The sequence below is a fragment of the Seriola dumerili genome, unplaced genomic scaffold (assembly GCF_002260705.1).
Source record: "Seriola dumerili isolate Sdu_G_001 unplaced genomic scaffold, Sdu_1.0 BDQW01001690.1, whole genome shotgun sequence".
NCBI classification, from domain to species: domain Eukaryota; kingdom Metazoa; phylum Chordata; class Actinopteri; order Carangiformes; family Carangidae; genus Seriola; species Seriola dumerili.
Genome location: NW_019175945.1, coordinates 310,554 through 327,995, shown reverse-complemented (window position 1 = coordinate 327,995; position 17,442 = coordinate 310,554). Strand labels below are relative to the sequence as shown.

At 41.2% G+C, this 17,442-nt stretch overlaps 1 protein-coding gene across 2 annotated transcripts in view; it reads right to left on the bottom strand.

Annotated features, from left to right (window-relative positions):
• Positions 1-17,442, bottom strand: part of wwp2 (WW domain containing E3 ubiquitin protein ligase 2) — an 80,371-nt gene that overhangs the window by 19,951 nt on the left and 42,978 nt on the right. For both annotated transcript variants that reach the window (XM_022768528.1, XM_022768529.1), the window contains exon 10: positions 8,917-9,091. In XM_022768528.1, coding sequence (XP_022624249.1) covers positions 8,917-9,091 — 175 coding nt within the window. The remainder of the gene's footprint in view (positions 1-8,916; positions 9,092-17,442) is intronic.

Genomic DNA, 17,442 nt, shown 5'->3' with positions numbered 1-17,442 from the left:
TTCTATTAAGGTCTAAAACTAACATAAATTGCACTTGTAGCGTCAAAGGACTCTTTATTTCTTTCCTCTTAACATAACGTTAACACAACATCAGTGCAGTTTCCATAAGTTATGTTCATTGTCCATTCATAAAAAACCACTTACAAAAGTGCTTTCTGGAAATCCGAGCACTGACGGGTTGTGTGTAAACACCAGTGACATGCAGCCGTGTGGTTGTGTGTGACTTTTCTGTTCAGAGCTGCAAGTGATAAAACACAGGGCTGATTCAGGTGGTGCTGTTAAGGGTCCTTGTTCCAGCGAGAATGGACAGAAAGTCAGAGAGCAAGAGGGGAAGGGGGAGGGGAGGGAGGAAGGTAAGAGGAGGGGGTTGAGGACCGATTTGAGGGTAGAGGGTGAAGAGTGGTAAAAACAGAAAAAAAAAAGAAAGATGAAGAGGCACAAGTTATCAAAAATGAGCCGATATAAAAAGCAAAGACATTTTAGTGCGATGCACAAAAGGGGGATTTTGGAGAGGGAACAGATCGGTGGGTGGGGTTTAAGGAAAGGATGGAGGTAAAGGAACAGAGAGAGACTGGCAGAGGTAGAAGAAGGGGGATGGGGGGTGGGGGTGTTGGGCGGAAACGGCAGTTAATGACTCTGAGGCTGCTCTCTCTGGGGTTCCTAACGAGCTGCAATTACTCTGCAAACACAAACACACACCACCACCGTGGACCAGCTAGAAAGTGTGTATCTGTCCGTGTGTAACTAAAGTATAAACATTCAATGCTGCTCTGCTGCTTGTGTTCATGAGTTTGCACAGATACAATTTCGCACAACATATGTGTGTTTGTGTGTGTGTATGTGTGTGTGTGTGTGTCCATGTACAGCACCATGGTTCATTTAAGAGGACTACCGGCCCCTTGACCCTCTTTGGTTGTCATGTGTTACAGAAAAGAAATGTGGCACCTGACCTCAACATTACAGGCCTGTGAACACATCTGCTCAAACACACACACACACACACACACACGGAGAGCCTGTGCTTTAACAATAGGGACCTACACACACATTTATAACCACATAACGACACACACACACACACACACACACACACACACACACACACACACACACACACACACACAGTAAAGGAAGCTGACATGTCCTGGTGTTTCAAGGCACGAGAGGCTGATAAATGATTGTTATATAGTAATTATGAATTAAGTTTGAGTAATTATTTTTTATAGTGTTAGTCGGGCAGTGGAACATGTTGCTGTGTTCACAGTTTAACTATGAGCTCTTTTATGTGTGTTTCCTTGTTCACACACACTGGGGCCATAAATAGTCCCTGCTATCAGCAGTGTGGGCATTCCAAGACAGAGCAGTGTATTATCAGCATGGAGGGCAGACCTGCCTATTGGCTTTTCTCACACACACTGAGGGAGGGAGGGAGGGAGGGAGGAGGCGAAGGTTCCAGCTTGCAATGAACTTGAATGTCTCTGTCCCAGCGAGGACAGACCGCGGACGGCTCCGCCTCGAGTGACATGAACGCCTGAATTCATCCCAACGCCGCTAATAACTGTGTTTTTGTTTGATTACTCATTCGTACCTCACACATGAAATCTGACATCACTGGAAATGTTTACATACAGGGTCACCTGGCCATTAGTCACACTCCGGTTAGTCTTCTTCTTGATTTTTAAATTATCCACATCGTTAAACATGGTCCTCCCTGTCTGACTGAGCTAAAATAGCTAAACCCAGATACAGGGAGTCAAATAGTTATCTCTGCTAGCATCATCAAATCTGTCATCTGTCATCAAAATGCATCATAAAGCTGCACATGAATGAGTCGGATAAAATCTTACTTAAGTAACGATGTTTTAATCCAAAGGTAGAAGGTGTTCAGAGGAGAAGAACAGGGTTAGGTATCATTCAGATTTTTTTAAGGAGCCTTTTTCTACAGCAAGAAAGTAGCAACCTGTTATCTGAGCTTTAAGGAACCCTGTGAGCATATCCACTGTATTTTACAAAAAGGGATATTTTGGAGATACATCATTATAAAAGCAACTATAACTCTGTCATTTTATGTGCTGTTTGGTGGGTAAGTGAAGTATTAAACTACTGGTTGTAGTGGCCTTTGCTTTGCTGGCATTTCGCATCACATCCTGAGCTCTGCCAAAACCTAGACGCAGGAATTTGTCTCTAAACCAGGAAGACAACAGAAGAAACAAGAAGAATCTGTAACAGTAACTACATGTTATATCAAAGTCCTCCAGAGGAAAATGGCTCAATGACAATATTAAAGTTTTTTTTGATACCTCACTATGCTAAGGAATACAAACACTTTTTTCCTGCAACACTGTTTTCTTTTGTTCATTTAACAAAGCTAACTTCTCAAATACAGGAGTGTTTTATATGGTTTTAACACGAGCAGCCGGAAAAACGAATCTGGTCCAACATTTAGTTTGATATTGAGTCTGAGAAGAGAAGCGAGTGCATCGTTCTCTCCTGACTCCTTCCCATTCATGTGATTTGAATATTTCCATCAGGACGTGTGAAGCTTTAGTGTTGTCCCTCACTGCCAAGCTGCTTTGGATAAAAGCATTTGTCAATGAGTAAATGTGAATGGAAATGAAATGGAAGCATTAACAGAAGGCCACTTCAGTTACAGTAATAACATTGGTATTACAATCAATAAAGTAAACAGTAATAATATTACCAGGGACCAAATGCATCACCTGCCAAGAGCTACTGTAAATGCCAGTTGACAATAAATCAGTGGAAGTTACCGACCTCAACACCTGTTAACGTTTTAAGTTCACTTGTTCTGATGTTTTTCACAAAGCAGTTCTGTTCCTGCTGCTCGTACGCTTAACTGCCCAGATGTCAGATGGAAGTTAAACGACTCACTTCAATAATCTGCTGAGAACAAAAAAGTTGGTTTTGAACGCTGAATGTTTTTGATGGACCTAAATAATACATTTCTGCTGAACATTTCAATCATTTGTTCAGAATTTGAACCCTGACCACAGACAGACATCGTCACTACACTGACAGCATTATTTGGAAATACGAGTTAAAGAAAAGGATGATGGATGATGGTTTATGGGTATAATGTACCAGGTAAAGGTCATTTCAATGACAACAACTACACAATGACCAAATACCACACACTGCAAACACACAAACAGCCACAGCGAGATACAGAGAAAGAAACAAAGACAAACGTAACTGTAGACACAAGTGCACACATAAATTGCATAAAAACTGAAACACTAGTACACAGAGTGCAGGGTGGAGTGTTTTTATAGAGGCCTGTAAGAATTTTAAGGCTGGTTTTACTAATGGTTCATTGAGAAAGCTCTGTTGTTTTAGTCCCTTAGGTTTTTACAGTCGATGCAGTTTGACCTTGGCTGCTTCACTGAGAGGACGGTGACTGTCAGAGAGAGACGGCCGAACACTGACTGACTCCACTGGAAAAATGCTATAAACAAGTCTCAAATAACATCTATTTAACCCCGCCCCCACCCACCCACCCCCAACCCCATAGACGGCGTCTGGTGACAGTTGGTACAATGACTTAAACCGCACTGTGTTGCATCCAACGCTGAACTTACTTAAAACTTGTATAGATTGTTTTAAGGCCTGAGGTGCATGTGTGAGGATGAAACGCAAATCTAAACAAAGTAAATCACCGTTGTCACTCTAACTGATGTGAGCTGAAACAGAGAAACTCTACCCAGCAGTAATGTGTGACGCTGCAGAAGAAGTGGGAAAACTAGAAAACACACAACTCAAAACATAATGTCTGATGTGTTTAACTTTGAGGATACAAAACTTAAACTGAAACTTCCAGTGTCTTGCTTGGGTTTGGGTCTGGGTTAGTCCTCTGCTGCACAGGATTTGTTTAATTTTTCTGGCTGGTTTCAAATAAACAGTTCAGGAAGTGGGCATTTAGCACGAGCAGTGATAGCCACCATGGCTAAACAGACAAAGAGTGGTACCATCAGACATTCAGACAGTAACAAAAACTGGAAAAGGAAAAAAAAAGAAAAAGCATTCACAATATTTGATTGACAGCTGAAAGCATCAATGAGCCTTTTAGCATATAACAAGTTGAGACAAAGAAAAAAAAGAATCGTGCAGATGACAGACTCCAGGACTCTAATCCATCAAGGCAGGTAAAGGAAAATCCTGGCTTGTTTTGTTAAGTCTCTGTAATATAAGTGAGAGTTCCGTATCATTACTGTGGCTTATTGGATTCCCTGCTCAGTAACCATGGTAACTGATACTGCTGAATTAGCCTGCTCCGTAGCAGGCTAACAATGTTAATAGCTTAATGTAAGTACTGTACTGTACAAGCTTAATGTAGCTGTCAATAAGTTTTGAACGGCTGGAAATAGAATCTCAAAAGACAGTGTGTCTCATATCACTTTTGTCATGTCTGTCGTTAGATTTAGATTTCAGTTGGCTTAAATACAAAAGGATAGTTTGATACTTTTTTCCTCAGCATTTGTTCTTTAAATGTGTAGCAGTATGTTGAATGTATGAATTATACAGGATAGATTGATATAGTTATTTATGCAGAGATTTTAAATTGTGCATTGTAATATTAATAATGTAGGCTATCAATTATATTTATGAATTATAAAATAAACTAGAAAATTCCAGGGAAATTTTGAGTGCCACGGGGGCTACTGCCGGGATGAGTACATGATTTATTTCCAGTGTTCAAAAGTCACCCTGATCATATTCTGGTTTTGAGAAATGTCTTGATATAAAAGACTCTGATATAAAACAATGTCACATCCCTCCATCATGTATTATGTGGGATATATCTCATATTCTGTGTTGTTTTTTTTTAATAAAACAAGAGGCAACATGTCTTCAAACTGGCATTTAAAGGGTTAAAATCCTGAAAACTAATAAACATTTGGTAGGTTTGAGCAGAACTGAAGTGGTTTAAGAGATGTATGCAAAAAAAAGCAGAAAAAATATTGATATATGATGATTTTATAGCATTTTCTTTGTGTGTCCTTTTTTGGACGCGAGGAACCCCAGAGGGTACAAAATGTGTTACCAGTGTATAATAGACCTGTAACAGTAACTGACATTAGATTTTAAAAATATGTCAAAAAAGACACTTTCTTGCAGAAATCCATACCTTCAGCTGTAACACAGCCAAAATGATCAGCTAATCAAAAAAGAAAAGTGAAGAAAATGTCCAAAAAGAACAGAGGGACCCCTGAGGGTTAATAAATCCCATGAACCGCTATTTAAATTACCACTATTATGTTTTTTTCGGTGCTAAATTTAACATTACTGGGGAGGAGAGCAACGCGACTAGAAGTGACAGCGAGAGAGGGCTAGTAGCTTCTCCTCTCCTCTGTCTCAGCGGAGACCGTCACAACTTCATTCACTCATTTAACAAAACAAAAAGAAAAGCAACAAAGGAAGCAGTAAATGGACTTACATATTTAAGACCTAACTAAATGTAATTTAAGACCTAACATGCGGCTAATGTAAAGCTAGCGGAGCTTGGAGAGTTGGTTATCTGGTTGCTAGGCACGCACACACGCACACAGGTCAGGAGCTGCCGTTGCCATGGCAATGTGAAAATCTGCCCAGAATTTGGCTTCTACATGGCTTAAAACAATTGCAAATTATGAGAAAACCGTTACTTCTTTTCAAAAACCGAAAACACCGTGACAGACACTGAAGCCAGAAGTTTCTTACAGTCTCTATTTTATTCAGATATTCCTTAAAATGAGTGAGTAAGCTCAGTGCGAAGACAGAGTGAGATTCTTTTGAAAGAAAAAAACGTTTACATTAGGTGTCAATGAGAGTGAGACAGGTATTGCTGCCGGACTCGGCACCCCCATTTAAATTTTGTGCAGACCCTGCCTGTCAAAGTTACATTTTATGAATCCCAACAACTATGTCTACATTTTCAGAAAGAATTATTTGTCTCCTTTTTACGGTTTGGCCGTGAGCTCGAGTTAAAAATAAAAATAAAGGTTATTTTTTACTGCTTCACGCACTCTAGCCAACTGACGCTGTCACTCTAACTTTGAAGAAAAAGTGATTTCCACTCCTCCTTTGAGTGCTCATAGTTTGAAAAGTTTACATGTTATGTAAAAACAGTTGCTGTGTTTTGGAGAGAGCAGAAGTTTTCCTCCGTTTTATAGTTTGAATCACATTTCTACGTGCAGGTATGAGAGAGCTGGGTGACTCAGAAAAAAGGTGAAATTTTGTAGAAAAAAGGTGAAATTTTGTGGGTTTTTAAAGAAAATTCCAATGCATTCCTAATGCATTATTTATTCCCAGTATTTTGGGAATAACTTTGGGAAAAATTGGAATTTTAACACCAAAAGTCATAGCACCTCTTTCGGGATCAAGACGCACATTTTGATGCATATATTACCGGGGTTTTCTCAAAGCTGCGGGAGGAGTTACGCACCAAAATTTGGCGGAAGAATAATAATAAGCCTGAAGGAATATTAATAGATGCCTCGGGGCTCCGCCCCGAGCTGAGCACCCATGGCACTAAATATAATAGAGGCTCCTCTACAGCTAGAATAGCTGAGAGGAGTGCCTCAGAGCTGAGCACCCGTGGCACTAATAACTATCTTAACCTTCAGTCCCACATCTAAGTGAATGGATTTAATTTTAGCATGATCAACTTACTGAGTATTGCCTTGTTACCTATATTGGTTATTGTGTAAAATAGGCTAACAAAGACTATAATATAGGCTACAGTTGGAAATAGACACATTGGTCTTTGTTCTGATAGCCACAAGAGAGAATGACATGCATGAAGGGCCACAGGCAGGACTCGAACCTGTGCCATTCGGTTAGGATAAAGCTGTTATAGTATGTGCTCTGTCAGGCGAGCTATCGGGGCGCCGTACTACTGACTTTACGTGAAGAAGCTGAGCATACGTGTATTTTCTCATAGCACAGAGCTCGTCAATCTACTGCTCACTGATAAACTTCTACAATCCACCTGTAGGCTGTAACTGGTTTGGTTTTACTTGACATTACATTATTCACAGCATAGTTTATAAATTAAATGATGCGTACAAAAATTACGGACTAATTGCGGCCTGTAGCTATTGAATGCATTTTATTTTCAAATACAGGAGAATCTTGTATTATACAGGACGGGTGACAATCAGCAGGTTTTGCTCCACTGCTGAGAAGAAGACGGCTCGTTTTCCCTTCTTTCTGTGACATGATCGACAATCAACTGTTTGTCGTCTGAAAGTCGACGTTAATTCAAACCAGGCTTTTTCAAGTAAGTGCAGATTTCCGTAGGGACGTTGATGGAATACCCCCCGGAGATGTCACCTGAGACATCTCTGTTAAAGTTCCCACAGTATCAATAATGTATCCTGATGCCACTAACATCAGCCAGCTGGAGTTAATGTTAACTGGTGAAGATGTTGTGTAACATGAAAGGTGTCACTCATAGTGATGAACTCAAAGAGAATAATTACCAACTCTGCAATTCCTCTTGGCTGTTTTAGAATCTCTCAGTTCATCTTTTTGATTTCACTGCTCTCTTTAGCCTCATATGTAGCATCAGCAGGTAGCTGTTTTCAGATAGACCCACTGGACACTATATGTCCAGCACCAAAGGACAAAGAGACAAATAGCAACTACCTGGTAAACAAAGAGGAGCATGTTGCCTGATATCATTTCAGGAGATGGTGGCGATACTTAGCTTGTTGTGGAGTTCTGCCTTGGCTGAAAAAACAGAATAATGCCACTTTAAAGTAGCTATCTGTGGAATTTCTGTCTTTGGTGCCTCCAGTGGTCGTAACAAACTAGAATCACCGGCTCGCAGTTGTTTCCTCCATCAACCAAAATTCCACATATTGTGGCTTTAATTCCACCAAACAAAAATTCAAAAAGAGCAGTGACAAACAAATAAGAACGAGGTAAACAACTCAAATGATGGTATTGTTGTCTCAAGAACTGCAACGTTGGTTCTATCTTTCTAAACAGTCTAGTTTCACTAGGAGGTTGTGAGGCAGTGGTGCACAATCTTCCCTCGAGACTCTGCTAAGTTGTTGTAAAATTTTCATCTGGTCATTTTTGTTTTATCATTCAAGTTGATACCAAGCATCAACCTCCGAGGCTGAAAAATGAAGCCAACACTGATATGACAAAACTTGCAGTTCCTCTAATGACCACTAGAGTCTGGCTCCAACACTGAGTCAATCCCCATAGACTCCCATGTTAAAATGTCCAACTTTACAGCAGAAATAAACATGTTTACAGCCTGGTACAAAAACAATTTTGGTCTCTAAAGCTAATTTCCTCCTTCATGACTGTTTATATAACTCACCTGTTTACATTTTATTAAGGCTTAAAGTTATGGAGAATTGAGGGCGTGGCCTCTTTGAGTGACAGGTGGGTAAGCATATGCTTGCCACAAACTGGCAAGCCATAAAGAAAGAAGTGGGGCACCATATATGCCCCTCCTCTTTGACCATTTTTGGATTAGCTAGGAGTTAGAGGCAGAGTCAGACACTGCCAAGATGGCGACGGTGGGGCAGCTCACTCTGAGCTTCAAAATTGCTCTTCAGAAACCTGTGGGTGACATCATGAAGGCTACGTCCATCTTTATTTACGCTCTATGGTTGATACACAGCTATTGACAGAGATTTCTGTCCTCCATGTCAAACATCACAGGATGTTGGCTAAAACACTGACTCCAGCTCTCTGGTAAACATACCAATTTTTTCAGGAAAGCTGTATAAGCTGATTTTGTAAATAGCACATGTTGTGGTATTGTCATTCCTGGGGTACAAATGCACCTCAAATGAAAAAACAAATCCCTGTTACCTTCGCCTGGACGACGTTTCATTATCTCATGTATACTAGCATAATGTGCACGTAAACTTGAGCAGTGAAGACCTGGAGTACCTGGTAGAGGAAACGCTGGCTGAACTGGTGCATGGCGCCCTGCAGCTGGCTGCGCTGGCTCTGCCACTGCTGGTAGTTGCGCACCGACTCGGCCGTGGGCCTCTGCCATGTGGTGGTTCTGGTGTTGTGGTCCACATAGTAGAATCTGCCCTGCTGGTCCACCCGCTTCTCCCAGCTGCATGGTTGACACAGAGGGGGGGAGTGAGAGAGAGGCTGGGAGCTTTCAACAACAACTTTATTAAGCTCGTCAGGACTGGGTAGCTGTTTTAAAAAGCAACTGATAGTAACAGCACTGATTTATAGAGACAAGGAAAAAGAAACAAAAGGCAAGAAAAGGAAAGAAAACAGTGAGAGAGTGACAGGGTGGAGACAGAGAGTGGGAAGAAGGAAAAGAAAAGCGAGGGATGAGGGGATGAAGGAGTAGACATGTAAAGACACTGGGGATGAGGCAGGACAGAGAGGAAGAACACAAAAGAGATAATGCTGCTCACTTTAAGACAATGGCAGCCCCCAGTTACAATAATGAGGGAAAACAATGGGTGATGCCATGTTTTTGAGTGCCATTACTCTCTGTATATCCTGCCCTTCCTCTGAGACAGGGGGTCTGGACATGGACTGAGATATAGACTGTCAACACACACACACACACACACACACACACACACACACACACACACACACACACACACACACACACACACACACACAAGATACAGGCCTGACTGCTGCTCTGCTGCTATTCTCATATCTCTGACTTAAGCGCTACAGAATTTGGAAGAGAAAACAACATTCACTTCCGTTTGCTAACAAAAAAAACAAAAAAAAACACAGTGCAGATACCCACAGGCTTGTGAATGCACATGCACACGCGCACGCACACACGCACACACACACAAAACTATAGCTCCATCAGGTTTTTTTGACCTTTCATTACTATCTGGAGTATCTCTATGACCTTCTTCTTCTCTGGTTTGTTCAGTGTTTCTCTTAAGTGGTCGTTACCATTCAAAGTCTGCAGCTGAAACCAAGGCCACCAGGTTGCCCCACCCCATTTCTGATTCTGTTTATAGCCACATTTTTTCAGGCAACAGGAATTCAGTGTATTTACATCCTGTAACTCTCAGGTAGTTTTTTTGTTATGGGCACTAGTAACTATTTTAATTATGTATCCATTCACATGAAATTCACAGGAAATAACACTCTGCTGTTACTGCTCATTAAAAGCATTCTACTGGTGAACCACAGGATGAACTTATTTGTCACCCAAGTTTGCAGTACTGTTCTTTACATTGAAAATTACATTAGAATTAGTCTACACAATGGTTTCTGCTCTGTGGATGAGTTTTGGGAACAGCCAAATCTTCAGATGGGGGGGGTTCTTATTGGAGTTTGTGAGAACAAATCTCAAGCATGTAATCAAGGTGAATTACTTCTTTCACTGTGTCCGATCATAGTGTGGAAAACCACTCATGTTGTGCCTGCAGCATGAGAACAGGTCGCGGGTGCTCATAGCATGGTATCAGTATCCCAGCCGTAAGACTGTTTTTTATTTAGGCCACGGATTTGTTTTGGCTACACTATAAAAAGATACACCACATAAATGCTAAACAGAGCAGCTGGGCTCTGTAGGTTTGGAAAATGTTACTTTAAGGAGGAAGGAAATAGTGCATTTTTTAAGGACTGTTTTCAGATGTCAGTGAATACACATTTGGTGCGTTAGTGACTGTTTACGGCAGCAGGATGGTATATGTGGAATCAAGTCAAAATAAAATATAGTGAGTGTGTTCATGGAAATGAAGGAACATGTAACCCAGTGCAATATTGTGGGGCACTGATGTGTTTTTAATAGTTTGAAATGTTCAGGAGGAAGTTTGGACCGTTCCTCCTACAGAGCTGCTTCAGCTCAGACACATTCTCAGGATGTCTGGTGTGAACTGCTCCCTTCAGATGATTCCACTCCAACAGGTTGATTTTCTTTGCCATTTTGTAGTAGATTTATTTTGATGTTTAGGGTCATTGGTCTGCTGTATCATCCATCACAGGGATGATGTTTTCATGTTGGTTTGCAGAGCCCTTTTCACACCATACCATACACAGAGCTGCATGTTCTGCAAACAGTTCAACCTTAGTTTCATCAGCCCACAAAACATTTTTCCAGTAGTGTCAAGGTGGTCTTTAGCAAGCTTCAGGCTCAGTGATGCTCTTCTTGGCTGGAATGGAATTTTCTAGTTATTGTTGTTGTTGCCATAGCCCCCCCCCCCCCAAATAACACTAACTAATTGAAATCAGAGTAATTGCTTGCCAAGTTGTGCACATTGCAATCCTCTGTATCTCTCTCTCTGTCCCCCTCTCTCACTTCTCAATCCTTGTTGTATTGTTTTTGCACCATTTAAAAAAAAAAAATGACACCACTGGTTGGCTGGAGCTACTCCACTGTTACTCTTTCAAGAATGATTTGGCGCAAACAAGCAGTGTTGACAACTTAGCCCCTTTGTGACTTTTCAAACCCCTTATTGACATTTTTTTGTTCTTCAGGAAAGCAAATGGAGACTTGGACAAACATTATCTACTTCCTGTAGAAGACGAGTTTTCTCCCAGCAGCTCTCTCTGTGGTCTACTGCCATGGACACCATGCTCCATGCAACTTATCATGATTAGCATATGGTAGACACAGGAACACAGATGTTAACCAGCTCCAATGATACTGTTACTCTGTTTTTACCTCACTGAGCATTATGCACTGTCCCTATGGAGTCATTTACCATTATGGAAAAGTGGTCTCAGACCCCACTGCATGCACTGTTAATGGCATTTCTAGGGTCTAAAGCTCATGCCTCTTTGCTGAAGGCTTTTTTTGCATAGTGCTGACATATTTAGCATTGGTGTCTCCTGTGAGAACTGAACCCACATGATCACCCTGAAGAGTTTTTTCTCAGGAATAAAAGCTAACTAGAATAGCTGATGTAAGGATTTAAATACTGATGATACCTTGTTGTCTTCTGAGGGGAAAAGCTCTTTTCTCTTGTGGGCAAAAGTCAGTCTCAGCTATAGGACAGCATCCAATGAGCTGGCAGGTCTCAGTGTCTTGCTCAAGGACACTTCAGCAGTGTGGATGATTGCAAACACAGGGAGTTATTTGGTTGAAGGATAGTCTCTCTGACCACTGTGCCTCTGAGCTTCCTTTAAAAAGGCAGGAAAACACTGTTCCCTCTCTGATATTAGCACTAGCTAGTTATTTACTGGAGCCAGGGAAAATCCCAGAACCCACAGCAGCCTGTCTGAGAGTCTCTACTTAGTTCTGCTATCTGACTTTAACTCTTTGTACCAGTCATGTCAACAACTATCTACTCCATGTATTTCTTGGAACTAGAAGTGTACAGTCTCCTCACCAGCAACTGTCCAGATTAAGATTATGCTGTATGTTCTTGCTCTTCTTTTAGAAAGTCCATTCATTCATCACCATGTCGGCTGACAGCAAATACCCTGAGCTCCTGTCTCTATTCACTTTTCTATAGGAACAGAGTTTGACTAAATGAAACTAAGCAATCTGCTTTAAGCCTCTGTATCCTTTTAGAGCAGCTGAAGAACGCTCAGGCAGGGGGTATTTCATTTTTTTGGAGCAATGCTTTATTTCAAGCTATTGTGAGCTTTAATTCTGAAAGATTCTGGCAGAAAGTTCCAAAGGTTCTGTTGCTTGCTTGACAGAACTCTGAAATAGCCGACATACGTGTGATATGAGAAAAAAAAACCCCAGCAGTTTAGTAAATCAGTCAAACATATTATATGTGACTGTGGCTACAGCTCAACATGTGAGCAGTAACAAAGAAAATTCCACTTGCTTTTTTTTTTTTTTTTTTTTTTTTTTTTTTAAATCAATCAGTTTCTCGATTATCAATTTCTCACTTTCTTTATTATGTTCTGGCCCATCATCTAATGCTTCCTTTAGAGTTTACTAGTGATATTCTGCTGATGGAAAGACACGCATTTACTTTTTCAGGTTTGAAGTTATATCATGCCCTAAATATTAAATCTACAAAAGCAATTAGAAAAGACAAAAAAACTCATCCACTGATTCATTTTGATTCAACGGTTCGTTTAACAGCTTGTAAGTTTAACTGTTAAAACTGAACACAACCACTTACAGAACACTTATTACACTGGAGACTGAATCTATTCAAAGTGCCCTGATATAATATTTATGATCTTATAAATTTGAAAGACACTAACCCATGCGTCATTAACAAGTATTTTCTTGGAGCATGATCATCGTAATACAATCTATTTAAGCCTCTGTGACGAATGTCACCATAGACACCAGATTTAAAACCCCAGTATGTATAACCTAACAAAGTACCAAGAGGTTTTACCTGGTGCTTAGAGGCTTAAGCTTTGTGGGAACTCATTTGGAAAAGGCTTGAATATAATATTTATTTAGATGTAAAACTCTGGACTCCAGCTTTAACGGTCAATAAAATTCTGTCAGATGAAAACTGTTCTTACTTGGGTTTGTTTCACTATTCATTCTGATTTTCACTCAGTCAGTTTGGTGTTGCACAGTGTTTCCACCGATACTGTCTTTTTCAGATGTCCACAGCAGTGGCAGGAAACTTTCTATGCTGCTCACTCTGGCTGTGATGCTATATCACTATTTGTACAGAAGCTCTTTTCTTTTGATGCGTCCATTTGGCCTTAGAAAACCAAGACTACTCATTTTAAACAGAACAGTTCAGTCAAAATGGAACATGTTTTGAAACTCAATGCTGAATATAAACACAGTGTTGATTTACTTACTAGTTTCTGTTGTTTAAGTTTGTCTAAATAACTTTGTCATGCGATGCTGACAAGAACAGATTTATGTAAACACAGGATGGGTTTTCATTAAAAAGGTCTTTCTACTGTTAGACTAAAAGAAATGTGTCATAACGTCCTGCAACTTACAAACCAGAGTGGCTGAGGCTGTGATGACTAGTTACAAACTCTGCAGTACATCTGATAAAGGGCAGTGTGACTCAGAAGCTCTCCTTTAGTCTGGCTTAGGATGGCTTTCTTTATTTCAGCCTCCAAACCTAGATTGCTCAACTTCCCCCCCCCCCCCCCCCCCCCCAACCTCTAAACAGTTCCTGGTGTGTACATCTGGAGTGCTAGCCTGGCATTAGCCTGCTAATTGATCCTCTGAAGGGCCACCGGCCAGCAGCCAACATAGTGGTGGATGGAAGTACATGTGGCGCTAAGAAAGGACTTCTGTTCTCTGGGCCCCCATGCTCTCATTCCTTGTATGGAAAAACTGAGATGGGGGTTGGAGGTTTGGGGAGAAGTGGGGGTGACCTTTTCCTAAAAACAGCCTCCCTTTCTCTCTGTCACCCAGTCACACACACTGTGAAAATCAATAAATAATTGGTGCAAGTAAAAATGTCATAAAAGGGCTGGACTCTGGCAGGGCTACTCTGCTCTCGCAACGCTGTACACAAAGAGAGGGAGAGAACTGTGTTGCCATTATGACGGCTTAGCACACAAACACTACAATCAACTCTGTGATTTAGGTCCAGTTATGTGTTTTGTTATAAGTGAGAACATAAAACACAAAACAAGAAGCAGCTGACGAGAACATGAACGTTCCTGGAAACATTTCTATACTTTAGCTGCAAATGTCCAACCATGTGAACAACATTTGGAGCTGCTTCCCAGTCACACCAGTATTGATCTCAACTTCGATAAATTTTGACATGTTGACTAACAGCAAACTGTCTTTAACAGCACTGACTTTTGAGGGAACAGAGCGCCAGAGAGTTGAAAATGGAGAAAGCTGCTGTAGCTCACTTGCTGTGTTGCACCATTTACTTTTATCTAACCTGTAAGTATAACCTCCACGAAGAGAACTGGTTTGCAGACGGTTATAAGACAATCTTACAAATATGTCTTTTGAGTACACTGTGTGAACTTATTCTATGGAGAGCTTTGTGACAAGGTGTCTCCTCCACAGAGCTGCTGCTCACTGGACGGTTTTGTTTTTGGTTCCATTCTCAGTAAAAAGGAGATCATCAGTTTCACAAAAACTTTAACCAGCCCGTCTGACACCGAGGCCCTGTTCACACCTGGTATTAACCTGCGTCTCAGGTGACCTGATCACAGGTGCTCAGCTCTAAGTTCAGGTGTGAACACACCCAAGACACACTGAGGACACATGTGAAGTCTGATCAGTCAGACCACATTCGGAGGTGGTCTGGACTCTGGACCACATGTGGACACATTCTTCTAGCAGTGTGAACGTGAATGTGTCCTGGACCACACTGAAGGACCAGCTCCTCTACTGACGTCCTCTGTCACAGTCTGATTAGTCCCAACACAGTTTATAATGAACCGGAAATATTTTACTATTTCAACTGGATAAAACCTGATTTCACTGTAGAGCTCATCCCCTCCATGCCCCACTNCTCCTCTACTGACGTCCTCTGTCACGGTCTGATTAGTCCCAACACAGTTTATAATGAACCGGAAATATTTTACTATTTCAACTGGATAAAACCTGATTTCACTGTAGAGCTCATCCCCTCCATGCCCCACCACACACACACACACACACACACACACACACACACACACACACACACACACACACACACACACACACGGACCCTTCAGATCTGATCACAGGTGGTCAGTGGAGACGCATGTTAATACCAGGTCTGAACAGGGTTCAACAATCATGTCACAGTCAAAGTCACTGACATCACATTTCCCCCCTTCTGATGTTTGATGTGAAAATGAACTGAAGCTTCTGACCTGTACCTGCAGGATTTTATGCATTGCACATCACAGCAAACTAAAAACTGAAGCACAGACGCAAAGTATGTTGACATTTTTAAAATGTAGCTCATCAGCTAATCTCTAGATTCGTTTTTGCTGTTGATAAACTATTACTCATTTTGCAGGGGCCTGGTATTTCTTCAACAATCAGATTTCAACAGGAGTTAAGTCCAGTCAAGTCCATTTTATCTACAAAGTCCACAATTACAAACTTGTTTTATCAGGTATTTAAAATCTGTGCAAAACAGAATGCAATTAACTTGTTTGTCTGCTGCATAACAGTGAAACCCAAGTCTCACTCTTGAGATTGAAGAATGTGAATATGAGAAGAAACAGTAGGTTCCAGCAAATATGACTCTCTGAGTCCCAATACAAGCGCTATTGTACTGAAACGGCTGGCAAACGTTTGTTAGGATTAGAGGGTGACACAGGAGTGGATTTTCACTCCGGTCCCGTCCCAATCCCATGACAGAGTTAAAAAAAAGATTCCTGTCCCATCCCAATCCCAGAAGAAGGACTCCTGAGCCCATCTTGTCTTGTGTTGTGTCTCCATTGTTGTCAGTGGCATTATGACGTACAGTGTTTCCCACAGGTTGAGAATTTATTTGCAGGGTGTGACCGATGGGAGAGACTGTAACCCTGTAGCTACAGTTTACAGCTGTCCAAACCCCAAACGCCTCACATACAGACTATCAATAGATGCTACAATTTACCAATGTTCCCTAAATGTGTCACATGTAGGCAATCCGTAGATGCTAGCTGTTGGCAGCCCCACAGAGAAGCCTCTGGTTCACACTCAGTCACTGCGGCAGCAGCTCAGACGCTGTGTGGCTCAAACCTTTTTTGTTTGAAAAGAGTGAAATAAGCTTCTAATGTCAGCTTCACTGGCTCTGCAGTGAGCAGCCTCTCTGATTTTTGGTGCCTGCACCTGCTGCTTGCAGCCAACCAGCAACCAGCCACCAGAGCAGACAGGAGAGGATAAAAAAGACAACAGGATTTCAAGCATTATGTTCCAATTTAAGAAAATGGTGTTCACTCATATTAGAACTGCCTATCTATATATAAAAACTGACCTATTACTATTATGATTCCTACCTGCCTGTCCCGAGCAGTTTGACCACAGGTCTCCCCACTGGAGCCGGGAATCTATCAAATAGCGCACTTGTATCTCTGTATAGTACCAATGCAATTAGTAAAATCAGTGACACCAGGAAAAGCTACCAAATGAACCACAATTCATTCATAATACTGTGAATAGAGACCTGTAGTTTCACACAACTCATTTTTCTGGGTTGTGTGGAATTGTTAAGAATAATAAACTAGTCCGCACACCACCACATAAGTGTGTGTCTTGTTTGAAGTGTTCAATAGTGTAATGATTAGGGTCTCTGAAGTGTGTTGATCTGTTTGTGGGATGAAGGATTTGTGCAATTTAGTAATTGTATACGTATATACACCATTTCCTTTCTATTCTTGTATATAATTGGTATTTATTGTGATTGTATATTTTGTTCTATTTGTGTAGTTTTTAAAAGTTATAATAATTCAACTAATAAAAACTTACAGTTGTGGTGCAGAATAGTGTGTCTTTAGCTGTAGCGGGGTGTGGGGGTGTGGGGGATGAAGGGGGTGTTCGCCCCCCTGTCCCCAAGCAATACGTCCAGGGACCCCAGCGGGCCATAGGGGCGACCCAACGTTACATAATATAATAATGCATATTAT